The sequence below is a fragment of the Sesamum indicum genome, linkage group LG8 (genome assembly GCF_000512975.1).
Source record: "Sesamum indicum cultivar Zhongzhi No. 13 linkage group LG8, S_indicum_v1.0, whole genome shotgun sequence".
NCBI lineage: Eukaryota > Viridiplantae > Streptophyta > Magnoliopsida > Lamiales > Pedaliaceae > Sesamum > Sesamum indicum.
The window spans coordinates 16849676-16864226 of record NC_026152.1 but is presented as its reverse complement, the minus strand read 5'-3'; the positions used below and the strand labels follow the sequence as shown (position 1 = coordinate 16864226).

General features: G+C 36.4%; 2 protein-coding genes across 4 annotated transcripts; one reads left to right on the top strand and one right to left on the bottom strand.

Moving 5' to 3' along the window:
• LOC105169040 (2-C-methyl-D-erythritol 4-phosphate cytidylyltransferase, chloroplastic) lies at positions 1-5200 on the top strand. 3 transcript variants are annotated; one of them, XM_011089302.2, is made up of 11 exons: positions 2-350; positions 480-554; positions 1021-1076; positions 1267-1346; positions 1504-1586; positions 2389-2466; positions 3294-3362; positions 4312-4380; positions 4484-4530; positions 4783-4873; positions 5011-5200. In XM_011089302.2, the coding sequence occupies exons 1-11, from the start codon at positions 120-122 to the stop codon at positions 5065-5067; spliced, it is 936 nt and encodes a 311-aa protein (XP_011087604.1). In that variant the 5' UTR covers positions 2-119; the 3' UTR covers positions 5068-5200. The 3 variants fall into 3 exon arrangements, with proteins under 3 accessions (XP_011087605.1, XP_011087604.1, XP_011087603.1); XM_011089301.2 differs by having other exon boundaries at positions 2-356; XM_011089303.2 differs by lacking the exon at positions 480-554 and having other exon boundaries at positions 1-350.
• LOC105169039 (protein STICHEL) lies at positions 5928-12692 on the bottom strand. The gene is made up of 6 exons (XM_011089300.2): positions 9859-12692; positions 9333-9552; positions 8097-8654; positions 6907-7615; positions 6336-6417; positions 5928-6250 (listed from the first exon to the last, which is right to left on the bottom strand). Exons 1-6 carry the CDS (start codon positions 12082-12084, stop codon positions 6149-6151), a joined length of 3897 nt encoding a protein of 1298 aa, XP_011087602.1. The 5' UTR covers positions 12085-12692; the 3' UTR covers positions 5928-6148.

Below are 14551 nucleotides of genomic sequence, written 5' to 3'. Positions count from 1 at the left end.
TGCTCCTAAAAACAATTCTCTTTGGTGAACTTTTTGTCCTCTCTGTGTGTGATGTGCGTGTAAGTTCATTCAGTGGCACACCGAACTCTCTTCTGCAAGGGAAGTGAGGAAGAACAAAGATGTCAACACTTGAATTGAGCACTTCACTCTCTCATTCTTCATTTTCTTCCCCCCCTTCTTCTTCTTTTCCACTCTTCTTGGGAAATGGTTTCCGGGTTCCCATCAAATTCCGCCCTTCACTTCCTAACAAGTTCAAGAACTGTTGTGTTTCTGTTAGATATAGTGAAAAGTTCAGATCTTTGGAGAACCCAAGATTGTTTAGAATCAGTTGTTCTGCAGAGGGTGCAGTGGTATGTGTAAGTCAGTGCGGAGAGCTATAATTTCGTCAATGTGTTGTTTTTGAGTGTTTGAATGACTTGATTTGTCTGGAAAGTCAAAGTTTTGATGGGTTTTATATCGACTTGTTTGATGTCTGACAGGGCTCTGAAGTAGTGGTTAAAGAGAAGAGTGTTTCTGTTATTCTGCTTGCAGGTGGAAAGGGTAAAAGAATGGGTGTAAGTCATTCATCTGTCAGTAGTATTGCTTGTATGTTCGTGTGTGTGTGAAAGAATTATTGTAACTTTTTGGTTGGAGTTGTATGTTTAGTTGGTCCAAATAGGAATTTTTATGAATTGGTTGATGGTGCACTTGGAAGAGGATTGATTTTTGAATCCTATAGAATGGCAAAGTGATTAGAGTATTATCAATTGTCAATGCTTATTATTGGCTCGCAACAGATGCTCACGCATAATTTCTAACATTTGTAGCAGCAGAAATTAGGCAAGGTTCATACAGAATAACAGTCATCATGAAATGAAAACATGGGTTTTGTCTGTTTAGTTTGTTCAAATGTATTTAGTTGATCAAGTTTTGGTCTACGTTGGCCTTGTCCTTGCACTATATTTTCCCATATTACCTGTTCATCCACTTCTACCCACTATTTTTCATTTTCTTGATGATAGTTTATCAATTTGTTCATAGGCAAGCATGCCAAAGCAGTATCTTCCACTTCTGGGCCAACCAATTGCTTTGTACAGGTAAGTGCAGCAACACTATGCCCTGATTTGATTTACTTATGTTCAAGGTGTATGATAATTAGTTATTTATTCTCTTAATCTGCTAATGCCCAATTAGTTACAGGGTGAAGCATTTCGAAATACATTACTTTTATATCTCTGTTTTGTATCATCTTCTGTTATTGGAATTACAATATGAAATATCTTGCAGTTTCTACACTTTCTCAAAGATGCCTGAAGTGAAGGAAATTGTTGTAGTATGTGATCCTTCTTATCAAGACATTTTTGAAGGTGTGGAAATGCTGTCTATGTATTACCTAAAGCAATTACTACACGAGAAAAGAATCAAATCGAAATTTATAGCAAATTTACACACAGTCCACTACAAATGTGATAGTTACCTTCTCTTCTGGAAAAATATAAAATATAAGCTCTTGCATTGTTTTAGATGCCAAAGAGAATATCCACATAGACATGAAATTTGCATTACCTGGAAAGGAGAGACAAGATTCTGTATACAGTGGATTAGAGGTATGTGGACTTTTCAGACTTCTACATCTATTTTCTTGAATTGTACACCGATATGTTCCTTGGGTTTTAAGTTATTTTCCTTTCAGCTTCCTCATCAGTAGTTAGAAGAATATTTGGATTTACCATATCACCCCCAATCTGTCTTTGATATATATGACTATGATCTGCCCGAAATTCGCAAGTTGTGTACTCATGCTGTGCTTGGACCTCGGATTTTGTGAGGAAAATGAAAATGAAAAGAATGAAACACAGCACATAATACTATCATTTAAAGTTGTGAACCATTTTTCCTAACCTTTTCCTCACTAAAGTCCAAGGACCAGATATAGCTCAAGTATGATGCATTTGTGATGTTATTACAAGAATTTGTTTCTTAATAAACATATCTGATCTCAAAATCAGCACAATACTGGCGTTCCCCTCGTATGAAAAATGGGAGCCAGTTGTGAAGTTCAAGTCCAACCCATCCGATATGTGATATCTCTACTAAATTATCCCTGTTAAATGTGCAGTGATAAAAGTTATGCCCCTAATTCCTGATGTGGGTTTTCCGGTAACTTAATTCCATTCAAATTTATAGCGAAGGAATACAGGAACACTCGTGGTCCATTATCACTATAGAAGATAACTCTCGACACAAAACCTCTTAATTTGGAGTTTTGTGGTTCAATGATGAAATGCATTGCATGGGTTATACTTCATTAACTAGAAATCAATAAGTTGTTTCCTTCTTTGATTCAATTAGGACCTGGGTGTATTTTGACTCTAACTCTTTCACTAACAAGCGAGGATTTTTTATCAGGCTATTGATTCAGATTCTGAGCTAGTCTGCATACATGATTCTGCTAGACCTCTGGTGTTAGCTGGAGATGTAGCAAAGGTGATTTTTCGTCCTTGTGTCCTTTCGGTTTGTTATTTGTCACCCATTCTATATTACTTCAAATACAGGAGTACATACGAGGCTACATATTTTGCTGTCACTAGGTTTTATACATCATGCTTGCACTGTTTGATGTGATTAGGAACTCAAATGTTCAAGCATGGGATCATTCTCATATTTGTTACTAATATATTTTCTCAATTCGATATGTAATTAATGGAAAACTGAAATGTTTGAGATGCTCAAGCTTGTACCATTCCGGGTATCGACGAGATGTTTCTAGAATAAGTTTGAAGTTGGTTTCTAGTAATGTGAACAAAATAATTATGTCTACATCTCTGTTTTTGCTTTCTCACACAATGTTGTTTAACCCTTTGTAGTCTAAGACAGTAAAAAAGGAATTATAACATGAAATGCTTTGTTTTTCATGTTAACTATCTAAGAAAAAAGAGATGTAAATGTAGCTGAATAAGAGACAATGCTGCTAAGATGTAGGAATTTTTGCCTTTTATTTTAGTAATTTCTGTTCTGTCTACAGTGAGTTACCACTGATATCCTAGGTAACTTCAGAAGATAAATTTCACTGAAAACCACGCTCTGATTCTACTCTGGTTCATTTCTGCTCCCTTTTACTAAATCCAAGACCTAAAATAGAAGTTTGTGCTGTCATATTGTAATGTGGAATATCTTAAATATGCACAGTTTAAATTCTTTTGAAAGACCTTTTCTGGTTTGTTTAGTTACTCCATCTTGATAATAATTAATATCATTGGTGTATGGAACTTTGAGTAGAGGACACATAACAGCCCGTTCTTTGGTTCTACCAGGTCCTAAAAGACGGTCAACGTGTAGGCGCGGCTGTTCTTGGTGTTCCTGCTAAAGCTACAATCAAAGAGGTGGGCATTTTAATTCAGTGTCACATATGCCTATGCTAAAAAAACTGAAAAATTCTGTACTTTAGCTTCTCATTTCAATTTAATGTTTTCACTACACATAGAAATTGGAAATTAGTTGTTTCTCACTAGAAATATCGATTTGGTTATCGAGTTCTCTTGCACCATGTAGATGGCAGAACCTCACTTACTTATGTATCTCTTTTAAACCCATTTTACCAAAAAGGTATCTTGATCTTTATGTTCCCCCTAGGAGTCACATGCTTCTTTTGTTTTCTAAAAGTAAAAGTTAATATTGATCATGGTGTTTCTCCTCTTCAACTGTAAATAATGAAAGTGATCTTGGCGACAAAATCTTTAACATCCAGAGACCACAGATTCTGACACTATGTTACTTATGTTGATATAAATGGCTGAGCATGTGATAGTAATGTCTGCAGAGGTGCATTGTAGGTTTAGGAGTCATAGATACTTGGATTTCTCGTATGCGGGTAACAGTGCCTAAGATTGCTTCAACCATGATCTGCACCATTCTGGGGCAAGAGAAAAACATACAAGTAGGACTTTGTTGCTGTCTGTTTCCTATGTTTTTCGTCTTCATCTACTTAGCTACTCTAAAGAGTGAGGTGGGGAATGTTTGTGGTGTCCCAATAGAATACAACCTTTTCAAAATTTTAGGGGTGAAAACAACATTGGACAACAGCGGGGAAGGGATCCAAGCAATCTTAAATGTTGCTCTGTAAGAAAATATGGGGGTTTCCTATCAGGCAATAAGACTGAAGATGTTACTGACAAAAGCAAGTATATAGGGAACTGAGAATATAATTTGATGACTTGTACACTGATGAAAGAAAGATTTTCCTACAACTCATTCATGCATCTTTTGCACATTCTACTACATTCTACTGACAATATATTTATTTGACATAATGACTTTACTGCCTGTGCTCAGGCAAACAGTGACTCTTTTGTCGTAAAAACTCTGGACCGGAAAACTCTCTGGGAAATGCAAACCCCCCAGGTTCTTGAGACCATGAAAACTTCGTTTGAGAATGTCAGCAACTCAATTTCGCTGAACTGTTCGAGAAATATCTAACCCAAAACTGGATCAACTATTTGTGCAGGTTATCAGGCCTGACTTGCTTAAGAAAGGATTTGAACTCGTTAATAGGTAATTCTTTGTTCTTGCTGGACTAACACACTGTCAATGTATAAATCGATCCAACTTACTAAGCCTCTTAGAAAAACGAAGGAAACGAAACATTTATAAGCTTTTCACAACAAGGGCATAAGGGCTAATACAAACTGAACAAACCACTGTTCTTTCAACTTCAGTAATTGTGTACAAAGTACAAAAAACCCTGTTCATGGGAAGAAAGAATCCCAGTTTCATATTTTTCTGAATCTTTTGCTATTTCCACAGGGAAGGACTTGAAGTCACCGACGATGTATCAATCGTCGAGCACCTTAGGCATCCTGTTTACATTACTGAAGGATCTTACACCAACATCAAGGTAGTGAAATAGTTTCTACAGTCTTCTGAAGTTCTTCAAACCTTTTGTTCTTATCATCCACATCAATTACGTCTTGTGAAGCTGCATACTCTGCTTGAGCTTTGACCAGAAACTAATCATAATTGCATGAAATACAGGTTACAACCCCGGATGATTTATTACTTGCTGAGAGAATATTGAACACTGCGGCTTGAGATTTTCTAACCAGTAATTCCTTAACTTCCAAAAGGTGTAACAAAGTTTTTGTATGTTATTGTGGTGAGGTCCTGTCAGAACGCATGTCAAATTTTGAATTTTTACTTTTTTTTTATGTATTATTTGCATAAATTTTTTTCCTGCAGTTTCACTCAAAGAACAGTTTCTGTCAGAATGTTGGAAACTGAAAAACTTGATAATAATTCTTGAGGAATTGGCATCTAGCAAACAGGAGAAATTTATGGGCTATTCTTATTTGAACTGCAGTACTGTTGAAATATTAACAAATAATGTCCACTCATACGTATTAGAATTGTTGAAATATTAACAAATAATGTCCACTCATACGTATTAGAACTGTTGAAATATTAACAAATAATGTCCACTCAATACGTATTAGAACTGTTGAAACATTAATATATGAAAAAAGTAACCATTTTAATGTGATTTTTGAGCTTTCAATTCAAAGTGGCAAACTATGAGGTATTGGGTTCAAATTTGGTTCAAACTGAGCTTTCAATGTATGCTAACCTACGTTTTGACAGTATCTTACAATGAAAAAAAAATCCAGGTCATCAAATTGGGGCAACTACAAATTAAAGCCTGATGAGATTTCTGCAAATAATGGACCAAATTCGTAGTTGCTGCCTTCACCATCATATGTAAATTTCAAGAAGTAAACAAACTCAGCTGGAAAAACAAATGAATAGATAGACTGAAACAGAGAACTGAATCTTAAGTTCTGCCATACACAGTAATCAGTACGGGCCCTCACTTAGCACCAAGATACTAAGAACTAACTCAAGAATTGGAAGACGTTCAAATAAACGAAAAGGGTCTTTCAAATAACAACAAAAAGTGAACGTCTGCAACTCGACTTTTATTTATACCATGAAAACTGGCTGGACCTACAGCAACGCGGAGGCCCAAGTCTAACAACTTTACATCATGTTTCCTTCAATGACCCTCATGTTTATAGAAACTGGAAATGGCGAGGCTCATTTAAGCCTATAAATACATAAAACAATTCTAATGAATCTTAAAAGGATTTCTTGAAACTTAGAAGACTTCCTTTTCTTATCACCTACTGTATTTGTTCTCTGTTCTCCTCGATTTAGCGCAATCTCCGAACCAAGAAAACCGTCCAACTCTGCGTGCATGTGTAGGAGTTGCTCTTTTAGCCTGGTGTTGTAAAACAAGTGTTAAATGATATTTTTGTAAATACTGATTTCTAATATTCAAAGTGGAGGGAAATGAAGTAGCATACCTTTCCTCTCCTGTGAGGTCTGCTGTTATTCCAACAGAACATCCCGGAGCAGCCACCTGCTCCAGATCCAGATTCATATCCCCTGTGGAAGAAATAAAACATAAATGACTAGAAAACAAAATATTTTCTTTTTTATTCATATCAAAATCATCCATATCATAATTTCAACTGCAAGAACTTCAAAAAAGCCCAAACCCATGTTTCTAGGAGATTATGTTTATATTTCAATCAATTTAGCATCAAAGCCAAAATTGAAATCTTTTGGAGCTAACTCAAAACCAATGCCGTTATTCTGTCACCACCAGAATACAAATTTATTCTTTCGGTTTCTCTATGTTTTAGTCCAGATTCCACAAATTGCCAAAATTTCATTTGTTGTATAAGCAAAATTAAAAAATAAAATAAAAATGCAGCTTTCGCCTATTGCTATGGCACTTTCCAAGAACTTAAGAAATCACACAGGGATAGCAAGGATAGAACTTGATAAGTGAACACCTGAAATGTAGATAACATTAAAACCCAAACACTATAAGCTTGTATAAATCTTTGAAGTATTGGATTCACAACTTACATGTTATCTTTGCTGAAATTGCCTGCAATGCTGCTATTATGCAACAAGCTTGGAGAGATAGGACACTGATCGAGCCTATTAACAGTCTGATCCTTCTGATGTGCCATTCCATCATTGATTTTCAGTGCTTTGATTTCATGATTTAACTCATCTTCCCAGTGCTGCAAGGGCACATTTACAGAACTCATTGATTCCAATTCATTTGGATGATCTACACCATTCTGCGGGAGGACTTGATTCCTTTCAGGTTTCGAACGACTCATTGATTCAGGAGTTCCTTTGTCCATGGCCTGCAACCAAGCAGTTTCCAATCTCTGCTCATGGATGATGGATTCAATCCTCCGCAATGGTATATCTGAGTTGCTATCTTTTGAGGTACTTAAGTTAGCATCTCCAGCTACAGAGTCTAAAGGTGGCGTTTGATGACCTTCCGTCACATTAAAGCTTCCTCTTGATACCTTCGAGAGATCCTGACGTAAATCAAGATCGGAATTACCGCCTGTTATGTTCGACCGTGTCGATTTGTTTTCCAGGTTCACTGAATTCCCGTCAATCAGTTTCTGGCCCAAGATATCTTGTAGCAGAATTATTTTAACCTCCACATTGCGACGTAAAACAATTTCAAATGAATTCGTGATGCTGCTAAGAAAACCTTCTGCTCTGGTTTTAATATTACTATCCCCAAAAGCAACATGAGCAACAAAACCACCTGCATAGAGAACTTTTCAGGTTCACATAACTGAAAGAAATAACAAATAGTTGCAACCTAGATGTTGCTACAGTAAACCTGTTAAACATATATTGGCAACAATCACAACAACAAAATAAGCTGATTAAGATGATTATAATCTGACCATGATCATGCAACATATCATAATTTAAATATATATAAAAAAGAAAAAAGAAAAAGTGGGTCGCTCCAAGTACCATTGACCCATATGAAGTGATGCATAATCAAATTCCACCGAAAAAATTATGTTTTCTATATGGAATACTACTGCATGATTGCACATGAAAGAGGCTTCATAGAGACTAAAGGAAGAAAAGAGTTGTATATGCACAAATCCAACATATGCAGACACACACAGTATAATAGTGCGCACGTTTAAAGAGTTGGTCTCAAAAGAGAGCAGAAAGGAAAGGAGGGGAAATATGACGCTGACTGTCAATTGTTTTAGATAATACGTTACCTTTCATTTCAGATAATGAGATAAGCTTTCCATAAGAATGAAGTAGTTGTCTCAGCGTCTTGGAATGACACTTCTCAATGCATTGGATCCAAATATCAATCAACATCTTTGAGTCCATGCATCGCAAAGTGGTTCTTCCACTTGTGCATTCATTAACAGTCAATGCCTCAGCATCAACAAATTGGCTTTGATTTGGTTTGGAATCAAAACTAACATCATCAGACAGTGAGACAGGATTCTCTTTGCTGCTTGAATTGCGGTTAGCAGATACTGTAAAGGATGCGGAAGAACCGGACATTTCACGTGCAAATTGTGCATCAGTTCTTTGCTCCTGGGCAGTATCTTCTGTAGCCGTACTTATGTGGCCCTCTTCAGTGGTCTTGGAACTCTGTCGTCGACTACTTGTGGAGTTTGTTCGATCGGGCGAAGACACTGAACCTAACTGTAAGAGGGTTGCCGTGAACCAGGTTGACCGTTCACTTGAAACTCTCAGATGCTTTTCTGCCTCAGAGAGAAGTGTTAATGCACGCTTCAGTCTGTCTAGTTCTCTTTCAGTCACTGAAAATTGAACCAGCCATTACTTGCAACATTTAGGACCATATCAGAATAACAATAAATCAGAGTGCTTGACAAAGAATATGTACTGCGTATAAGAACTTAGGGCAAGAACAACCCAGGACTTTCAACCACATGCCGTCTTACATAACTTCCAAGGATCAAATAAATGAAAAGGATAATTATGGGGCAATAATAAACATGCAACAATATCTGACTCTGAAACCTATGTCATATCCAGTTGCAGCAAGTGCAATCAGCAGAAGGTTGATGTGCTGCGTGAACAGCAGCGGAGGCATTTATAGGTCATATCATAGCAACATTAACTACGATGCCCTACGTATATTTTACTTTGAGCCAAAGTACAAAAGACAATTATTTGAAATCCTAAGCTGTTTCTTATCTCCAAATATGTAAAGCTAAAGAAATAAATGGAAATGAATTAATCTGAGAGAGGTGAAACCCTGAAACAATAATTTCCTGAAGTAACTGAAACAAGAACCTTCCTGCTTTGCATGTGTATGCGTTAGACAAATGATAGTACACCCCAGAGCTTTAAAAGATGACTGTATGTTTTTAATAGTGGCTAAGCTACCAAATAAAACCAGGATCTTTCAGATCTTTTCAGAATATAGAACACCAAGTGAACAACAAAGAAAATAAGAACAGAGTGACACTTACAATTTCTCCCACCAAGGAAAGAATCATTGTGCTGGGGATTAGTACTCGGGTGAGTTCCAGCAATAATATCTACAATAAGGGTCACCAACTGAGACATTAGCACTGTTGGATCGACACCTGAATCCATCAATTCTCTGGCTTTTATCACCGTTTCTGTAGCATTAGATGACATGGCTAACCCCAAAATATCCAGTAATTTCTCGTCAGAGACGACCCCAATCTACAGAAAAGAAAGGCATAGGTTAATTTCATATGATCCAATAGATAGATTATCTTGATCCCAGATAAAGGGAATCACAATAATTTGCTGACGTGCACATTCATCCCACAGTTAGTCAGATAATGCTAGGAACGTTTTCTTTTAACATGTGCCCAAAATGAGTAATATTATCAAGGAACATGTAAGAACAGAGAATTTTAAGAGTTCATCAAGTAGCAGAAGGACATAAGACCGTTAAAGAACAGCATAACTGAACAATGTAGGTTTAACTCAAGATATGAAGAAGAGAGGTTGACTTAAACTCACAAGCTCATTCACCAAGGACTTAGTGATTCTTTTTCCAAACAAACTCAACTGGTCTAACATGGTTTCTGCATCTCGTAATGAACCATCTGCATTTGAAGCAATCAACTCTAGTGCATTTGATTCGACATCTAAGTTTTCATCAGTGGATATCTTCCTTAGCCGAATAACAATATCGCCGTTACCAATTTTGTTGAAAAGGTGCTTCTGACACCGGGACAATATAGCACGTGGCACGTTGTCAATATCAGTTGTTATGAGTATGAAAACAATGCGTGGCAGTGGTTTCTCAAGAAGCCGAAGAAATGCCAGCCAAGTCTTCGAGGGCAATAAATGACATTCGTCAACAACAAAAACCTTGTACTGTGAAAGAGCCAAAGGATAAAACACTGATATGTTCTTTAAAAGATACTTTATTTTGTCAATTCCCTTCTTACTGGAGCCATCAACTTCTCCAAGATTCCTGCTCTTACCAGATATGAAATCAGCACATTCCCTGCAGACCCCACAGGGCTTAGTCTCTTCACTGGCAAGGCAATTTAATGCAGCAGCAAATATTCTTGCAGTTGAAGTTTTGCCAGTTCCACGAGGACCTTGGAAAAGATAAACAGGGGCAATTCTTCGCCTTGAAATTGCACTTCTAAGAGATTGAACAACTATATTCTGCCCAATCAATTCCTCAAAAAACATTGGCCTATATTTGTTGCTCAGGCTACGGATATTTTCAGGAGAACTTTCCTCGTGTACATCCCCACTCAGAGCTACTATCTCTAACCCTTCTGGACTCCTGCAACTTGCAGACCACCTTCTCCCATCCAAGCGGCTCAAAGCCTCCAAATCAAGCTCTCCGTAGTTTGTGGAGAGCTCATCATCAGTACTCCCACTACCCATAGATGATCCTCCTCCCCCATCAGCGCTGTTGGTAAGAAGGGGAACAAGACTCTGAGCTGCAGCCTTAGAGCTGAGTCTCCTCTTGTTGGAACCTGATGATGAGCGGTAATGTTTTCTTTGGTAGACTGTCTGACTTCCACAAAAGATGCTGCTTCCTCTCCTCCTTAAAGTATCAGAAAGAGATGGAGACCAACAACTCCCATTTCTGGACTTTGGTGTTGACCTTCTTGACCAATAACAAGGAATTCCACATCCCTGTCGCCCAGGCAAATCCAACTGATCATCCACCTCATCATCAGCATCATTGAATGATCCCGTGGTTGCATCCCAAGACTCAACAGTACTGGGATTCCTAATGGCGTATCTATTATAAGAGCTCGTCGACAATGCTGGTGTACTGTATGAGACAGAATCATCCTCTTTCCTATGACTCCTCAACAGCTTTGTGGGGGAATAAGCCCAACCTTTATTCTTGAGCCTAGCAAGCAAAGGCGAAATTGCGGATGCTCTCGCAAAATCCTCAGAATTACAATAATCTTCAGTACCATCTGATTGATCGACCAAACTCCGCAAATCATCCCTCCCGGAACTCAAACTAGGCAAACCATCCACTACATTTTTCGCATATCTACTTAGTAGTATCTGCATTTGCAGTTTTTCATTTTGATGCCTAGAACCGGCACTAGAATAACTACTCCTCTTTGGTTTCTTTTTTATAGTACGCCTAATAGATGGTGTAAAGTTTGCATCTTTACATTTAAAGAAGGCTGAAGCATATTTATCACTCAAATAAGTATCACTCTTTGAATCATTTCCACCACCATTCCGCACATCAATCAAGCTATCCACATCAAGACTCTCCTCTTGAGTAGAGGATGATCCCTCGTCCTTTCCGTTCTCACCATCATCTTCACCAATCTGCCTACTCCTTTCACTCTCAGATTTCTGATTCCTCCAGTTATAGAGAAAGACCCTCCTCTCCTTCTCCTTGGCAGTCGGATTGCCTTTATCACCAGCAGTATTACCTTTACTATAGCTATCATTACTTTCCACTTGCAAAGGGCGTTGCAGAAGGTGCTCAGAGGAAGAAGCTTTGCCAATACCATCAATGTGACCATTCTTGTGGTGGTGCACATAGTGATGCTTGGTGAGGGATCTCGAAGAACCAGAACCAAGCGGTGAACGCCACGATGATGTAGTCCCAGGGTCCTTCAACACTCTCGCCGCCTTGCGAATTTGAGTCAGTTCTTTCTTCAAATGCAGGTTGCTTGGATCAATCCCACCACCACCACCAACCATCCCTCCTCCTCCACCGCCACCACCCACTTCTACTGACATCCTTTTACTCTCTCCACTCACTCGACCACCACAACAACACTACATCAAGAAACAAAAAAGAAGCGCACACACCCTCACATGTGACAGTGATAAACTGAAAAGCTCTCAGTATGTTCAATAAAACATACGGGTTCTGCACTAAAGTAAGAAAAATGCAGATCTGACAGATTTTATTTGCCTCCAATTCAACGTGGCTTCTCCTCAGCCGCCATTAATAAGGGCTGCCCAGAAATCAAGAACACCCAGCCACAAGTGTGAAAGTGACCAGCAGTAGCCAGTTGAGGCGAAAAAAAGAAAAGGGTTCAAATAAATGAAGAGAAACGCAAAGTATTACAGCTTAAAACAACAACTGCAAGAATGGGGTTGAAAAGAGTTATCAATCTGCCTTGTTTAATGGTCAAGATTGGATCTTTTTGGGGTTCATTGAAATCGAAGAAAAGAATTGAAATGGGAAAAGCTTCTTCCTTCCCTCCCTCACTTGAACAATGAAGGCCCGCTTAAGAATAGGCTCCAAAGATTCTCTTGCAATGAGTGGGGCTTTTCCATTTTTTGTCTGGATTTTTATTATTTACTTCTTCGTTTGTTGTCTCAGTTTCCACGCTCTCTTCTTGCACGTTTCTATCATATTGCCACCTTTGCATCCTTCCTATGATTTTATGGCAACTTTTCAATTTTTTTACCATTTCATCTCAAATTCTTCAGGATTTTCAAGAATTTGAGATGAAATGGTAAAAAGTTGGAAACCAATAGCGTATTTGTCATCATATTAATATTTTTTTAAAATTTGTTGTGCTATTTTCATATCATAAAAAGTGTTTTAGGCCAGACAAGACATCAATGGTATTATATCGTTGTTATTAGAGATACTGAGTATGAAAATGAATAGTAATCATCGACTGCGATCATTGATTGAAAAAAATAAGAAATATAATTCAGAATGAAAATGCAAGATTTTAAAATTCATTGCAGTATTGAAAAAACCAAACAAGTTCGATGAATTTTATAAATTTGGGTTCATCGTTTCAAATTTGCTAATTATCGGTTACTCTATTTGATTTATTTTCAGCCATTATCTTTTTTGTTAAAGAAATCAACTACAATTACATCATGTCAGCTCTAACAATTAATATATTAAGGGATAATTACACTCTCCTCTCCCGAGGTTATATGTAATTACACCTAAATTCTCTGAAGTTTGGAGAATTATATCTAGCACCACTGAAATTTGCTTCCATCTAATAAATAAGTCTATTCGTTAATAAAAATTCATCAAATTTGCTGATATTAACACAAAAATCAAAAGAAAAAAAATCTAATTTACCCCAATTGACTTATTACTGGTTTATTGCAGGTTATATTGGTCTTTTTATGACTAAGTTACCCTTATACGTATCAACATGTTAATACATATGGAGAAATATATCTTCACCGTTATAAAGATATTGTAGACCAAAAAAAAAACTGACCTACAATAAGTCAATGGTGGGTGAATATCATTTTTCATTTAATTTTTCGATTAACATCAACAAATTTCGTAAATTTTTATTAATGGAGGGACTTGTTTTGTTGGACGAAACAAATCTCATGAGTGCTAGATATAATTTTTCAAATCGTAGAAAATTTTAGGTATAATTACACAATTTCTTAGGAAAGCAAAGTGTAATTATCCCATATATTAATTATAGATTAATATCAAGTATTTATGATCAATTAATAAATATTATAAAAATAAATAGATAATTTGATATCATCAAAACGGAGCAATTACAATTAACACATAGATGAAATTAGAGAGGAGGGAAAGGGGAAGCAATTATTGGGAAGATAAGTGTGACTCTCATTCATCATTTATTGCTTACTTTCCATTAATTTCGCAATTATTTGGATGATGATGTTAACTTTCTTTTCTCTAAATTAACGATTATCAGATGCCCAGTAATTTGATGTTATGATCTACGGATAAAGTGTCGATCGATTTCACAAGTTCAAATATTTTGTCCGATTTTATATGAATTTGTTATTATTTTTAATTATATTTTATTATTCAATTACGTTCTATTTATAAAAACATTGATTGATTGTTTAAGTACTATTTTTATCTAAAAAATATTCAGGAGTGCAAAACAATATTATTAAAAGATTAAAAATATATTTGTTGCTTTAAATTTAAAAAAAAAAAAATACACCGCTAACGCATTAATTTTTTACCAATATGAAGTGTAATGCGAGTATTAATCTATAATCAATTAATAATAAACATTATACATATAATTAAAGGTTTAGTAGCAACTTAACTTTTCAATCTTTTGTCATATTGTTGTATAATATATACATATATATATATAAAAAAATTTAATTCACAAACGGCGACTTGTGACACTTTTTTTATTATGGCAATTATACTCTTAAATTATTTTATTATTAAAATATTATGTGTTGGTTTATATATTTTATTTTTATTTATAAT